At 36.8% G+C, this 5,000-nt stretch overlaps 1 protein-coding gene across 3 annotated transcripts in view; it reads right to left on the minus strand.

The window, feature by feature from the left end:
- Positions 1-5,000, minus strand: part of ppp6r2b (protein phosphatase 6, regulatory subunit 2b) — an 18,656-nt gene that overhangs the window by 9,740 nt on the left and 3,916 nt on the right. For 2 of the 3 annotated variants that reach the window (XM_079466328.1, XM_079466329.1), the window contains exons 6-7: positions 4,608-4,720; positions 4,308-4,421 (exon numbers count right to left, since the gene is read on the minus strand). In XM_079466328.1, the coding sequence (XP_079322454.1) occupies positions 4,308-4,421; positions 4,608-4,720 (227 nt within the window). Of the gene's footprint in view, positions 1-587; positions 640-1,034; positions 1,133-1,288; positions 1,375-1,462; positions 1,579-1,682; positions 1,748-2,172; positions 2,395-2,470; positions 2,624-4,047; positions 4,169-4,307; positions 4,422-4,607; positions 4,721-5,000 lie in introns of all 3 variants that reach the window. The other variant, XM_079466327.1, reaches the window with a different exon arrangement.

The following is a 5,000-nucleotide window of genomic DNA, read 5'->3' on the forward strand; positions in this document are numbered from 1 at the left end:
AGAGAGAGAGAGAGAGAGAGAGAGAGAGAGAGAGAGAGATAGAGAGAGATAGAGAGAGAGAGAGAGAGAGAGAGAGAGAGAGAGAGAGAGATAGAGAGAGAGAGAGAGATAGAGATAGAGATAGAGATAGAGATAGAGATAGAGATAGAGATAGAGATAGAGATAGAGAGAGAGAGAGAGAGAGAGAGAGAGAGAGAGAGAGAGAGAAAGTGTAATAATAAGAATGCATAATAAGAATATTATATGAGTGACACACAGAGGAAAAACGATTTAAGACGAATATAATCAAAGAGCAGATGGAAAATGACTTTCTTCGTATTCTTTCACTGTTTTCCAGTACAAAATGGCAAAAAACTATTGAACCAAGATTCCTTTTCTTGATGAGAAAATTGACCTAAGAAAACAAGTCTTGACAAAAAAAAGAAATATTTTTGGTCTAAAAACAAGACAAAATGCATCTTGATTCAAAATTTTTTAGACATTTGTACTGGAAAACAAGAAAAAAATATCTAGATAGAAAGTAATTTTTTGCAGTGAGGAGATTGTGATGAGAATACAAAACAAATCATTCTGAACTGAGTACTCACCCCCCCATCCCCCAGTTTAAAGTTGATCTCCGTGATTCGATCGAACGTGGCGCTGAATAAATAATAGACAGAGAAACTTGACGAAAATATTTCACATGCCATTCAGTTTAAACATAAACTACTGAACAATATACGACTCTATGTCTGTGTCCTGAGATCACCCTTCTGTAGAAGTAGTTTCATTTTGAAACGTTCAATGTAAATGTTAAATCCGCTTGTATAACCTCGATGAAAATTTTTATTAGAAATAGAAATGATATCTAGAAGTTAATGTTAAATCTGAATGTGAACTCTAAAGGTACATTTTAAATCTTAATGCAAAATCCAAATTAAAACGTTAAATCTAAATGTGGCACAACAATTTGTAATCTGAAGACGTTAAGTCTAAAAATGCAAATATTAAATCTGAAGGTGAAATCTAAATGTAAAGGTTTGGGCAGGAATTACCTGATGCTGCCGTCATGCTCTCCAAATTCATCATCATTCAGACCAAACTGATCGACAAAGTTTGCAGTCATCTGCTGAATCTGATAATCTGAGAAAACCTGTGATAAAACAACAGAACACACACAGTTTCTTAACATTAATAAAGTGAAGTTATCAAATCTTCTTTATAATAAAACACATACAGCTAAACTACAGTAAATAAGCTATTAAAACAAATGCCAACAAATCCTCTTCATTTCTGTGTTAGATCTCACCAGGTCCGCTGTGTTCCTCTTGTTAGTTTCTGCTAGCGCGTCATTCACAAAATGTTCCCAGCGTTCTTTGTAGTTCTCTGGTAACTCTGTCACACATTAACAAACCACGTTTTCATAGATCAGAGAATGTGTGTTGTTAGAAATGAATGAATAACATGTTGGTGTGTCATCTACCATTTATTAGCTCTGTGATTTGGGTCTGTTCTGGCTCTTTGTCTGCGCTGTGCACCACAGTGTTTGCAATCCTGGTCAGATGACCCATGTACCCTTTTCTCATGCCCCCAGCTTCCCTACAACGCACAAACACAAGTGTAAACATACAAACTCCTCATTTACATTTAGCAGACGCTTTTATCCAAAGCGACTTACAAAGAGAAATTCAAAGTGAACTTACTGTGTTTTGTCATTTTCCTCCCATGCATCTAAAATCCTCTGAACCAGCCGGCAGTCCTTGATCAGCTACACACACAAAAACAGACCATTATACATCAATAAAGCATCTGCACGCTTTTCGGATCACTATTACATGTACTTATATGCATTTACAGTAAATCTGATTTAAGGCTGTCAAACATTAAATCGCGATTAATCGCATCCAGCATAAAAGTTTGTGTTTACATAGTATACTCTATGTGTCTATTCTGTGCACATTCATTTTGTATTTATAAACACATACACAAATATTTACATGAATTTATTTAGATTTACCAATAACATAATCATATTTATACATATATACATGTATGTGTTTATAAAAACAAAATGAATATGCCCAGTACACAGACATATATTATGTAAACACAAAGTTTTATTCTGGATGCGATTAATCGTTGGACAGCCCTAATCTAAATGCACAAGTCGGCATCATCTTGGGTACTGCATACATGTTTTATCAGGTCTGAGTGTGAGAACATATCACATCCGTCGGAGGTCTCGGTGAGTGTCTCAATCGGGTCCGAGTGTGTGCTTTCCAGCTGATCTTGATGAGTCTGATCCGGACTAGTCTGTAGATTTCCGTTTGGTGTCGTCTGGTTAAGGATGGCTGAGACACAGTGCTCCACTTGGACGTGTAAGAAGTTATTCCAGGAGAATTTAAAAAACAGGTCCTGCAGAGAGAAAGACGGATTAGAGCAGTCAATATTGTTTATGACTTTACTCAGTGGTTTTGAAAGAGACGGTCACCAGCAGCAGGTTGATCATGTTCAGATGGCAGAGTTCTTGGTGGATTCTGGGAGCTCTTGTGTACAACAGAGCAGCCATCAGTCTGACAGCATGCAGTCGAGCGTTGCCGAAAGGCTCCTCTAAGATGCCCATTGTGGTCAACATTACACATTTCTGTAGGGTACAGTAGAAATGTAAAGCAGTTTATCTCCATTTAATACTTCAATTGGGGATGATGTTGTCAATACATTTGAATACCCTATTAAGTAAGCAGATTATTAACACACAAAACTTGATTTCATACAGTAGTGCCCACAAGTGATGTCCTCCAAGGATACCTTACGTCTTCTTCTTTTATTCAAAAAACAGTAGGCAAGAAATAACCGGATAGCTTACTACTTCCGCCAAGAGTGGATCGGATGGACAATGATCTATCCCATGATGCCACGGGAGCTGAGCAAAGGTCAAAAGTAAATAAAAAAATTAAGCAGAAAACTTCACGCGACTAAATTACAAACTGCAACATGTTAAAATTTATTTAAAGGATATCAAGAATGAGCAGTTCAACTAGTGAAAATTGAAATCTTGATATCTGGAATTTACATTTTTACTAGCAAGAAAGTAATTACTGATATAAATAATTATGGTTTTTGACATGTGAGAAATGTATTATTGATATCTGAAATTGAATGGCAGCCTTTTGTGATGTTTTACTAGTAAAAATCTAATTACAGATTTCAATACAGACGTTTTTTACTCTGTGAAATACAATTTTTTATATCAAGAATACACATTTGTGGAAGTGAGGACATGATTGTTGATATCACGAATTCACACTTGTACTAGTGAAACTGTAATAACCGATATAAAAAATCTTTGTTAACTTTGTTACTAGTAGAAATTATATTCTTGACATCAAGATATCATATCCTGAGAATGATTAAAAGCTATTTCGGTTTGACATAGGCGGACACAGTATGTCCAAAGTATATTCATACTACTCCCACTCATACTATATAAAACGTACTGTTTTAACGGCCGATAGGTAGGTACTTATTCAAATTCAGTACGTACTGTCACAGTATGCGATTGCGGACGCAACCAATGTCTGCTTTATTTCTTGTGACCTTTTTGTTTATTTATGCATTCTGTTGCATATTAGAATAAAACCCATATTCCCACAGTTAGCCTTTTTGCCATAAATTGTACCTTTTGTGCATTTTGCTGTACAATTTATGTTCGTCTCGCATAATTTGGTATTGGAATACTTGTGTCTGTATATATACAAGAAATCCATGTGTATATTACGAATACTTTTATTATACAACATGTTTGTGTTGTTTGCATTGGTTTTGTATATTGTTTCGCTGCTCAATGAAACCAATTTTCTTACAGTGGATTAATAAAGTACCTATTTAATCCAACCTATGTGGTCATTAAAAGCAAAAATTGTGCAAATATGCTCTCCGGACATCACTGTTTGGCCACTACTGTACTTCAGACATTGAGTGGATTGTAAAAAAGAAACATTTATTGATTTGTTTTTCAGGAATCGAGTGAACACCAGGACATTATGATAAACTGGAGACCAGACCAACCTTGGGTGGGTTTAACAGTAAGTGGTGGAAGAGTTTTAGATGTGGTTGTATTCCCATAAATATGCTGTTGTTGAAAGACTTCTCCGGTCCCTGAGCACACGGATCAATCATCTGTTCAATCCTGTCAGACACACACAACTATTAGTAACAGTGGATGTCTGTGTGATGCATGCATCTGTGTGATGCATGCATCTGTGTGATGCATGCATCTGTGTGATGCATGCATCTGTGTGATGCATGCATCTGTGTGTGTTACTCACCCTGGTCTTCGAGTCTCCAATAATGTAAGTAACACTAGAGTTCCATAGACAATACAAGTTTCACTCCTCTCTCCTCCAAACATGTTCTTCAGGAGGGCCTCCACATTCTGCTGTCTGAAACACACACACACACAAACTAATGTCTTCAGTTTAGTCTTGCAGATTTTTGTCAGCCAGCTATTGGCATTTCTGTAAAACGCTTGTGGACATACAGTTTGAGTTTACGCTTACGAGCTTGAGTCTCGAACGTTCACAGACTTGCACTGAGTTCGTGTACACGTGTTCATTTGGCACACTTACAGTTCTAGCGTTGCGAGCAGAGGGTCGGGCTCATTGGTCTCTTGCAGTACGCTGGTCTGATCTCTGCTCATGCGGATGATGTCACACAGCGTCTGTGATGCGTTCGACTGCCTCTGTGAAAAAGAAAAAAAAAACACAATTGTCTTCTTATTTCCATCTGTTTATAATGACTTTATATGTTTACATACATTCGTGCATTTGGCAGACACAAAAGCGAATTACAGCACATTCAACCTATACAGTTTTATAACAAAATGCTTTATCAATTGAGCTACAGGAACACCTTTACATACATTTGTAAGGTGGAATCAATCCCATATGAAAAACCCTGTTGTATATTTAAGAATACACCAGGGCTGTCACACTATCAGGTTTTCACTACACGGTTATTGT

The sequence above is a fragment of the Barbatula barbatula genome (assembly GCF_947034865.1).
Source record: "Barbatula barbatula genome assembly, chromosome: 10".
NCBI classification, from domain to species: Eukaryota; Metazoa; Chordata; class Actinopteri; order Cypriniformes; family Nemacheilidae; genus Barbatula; species Barbatula barbatula.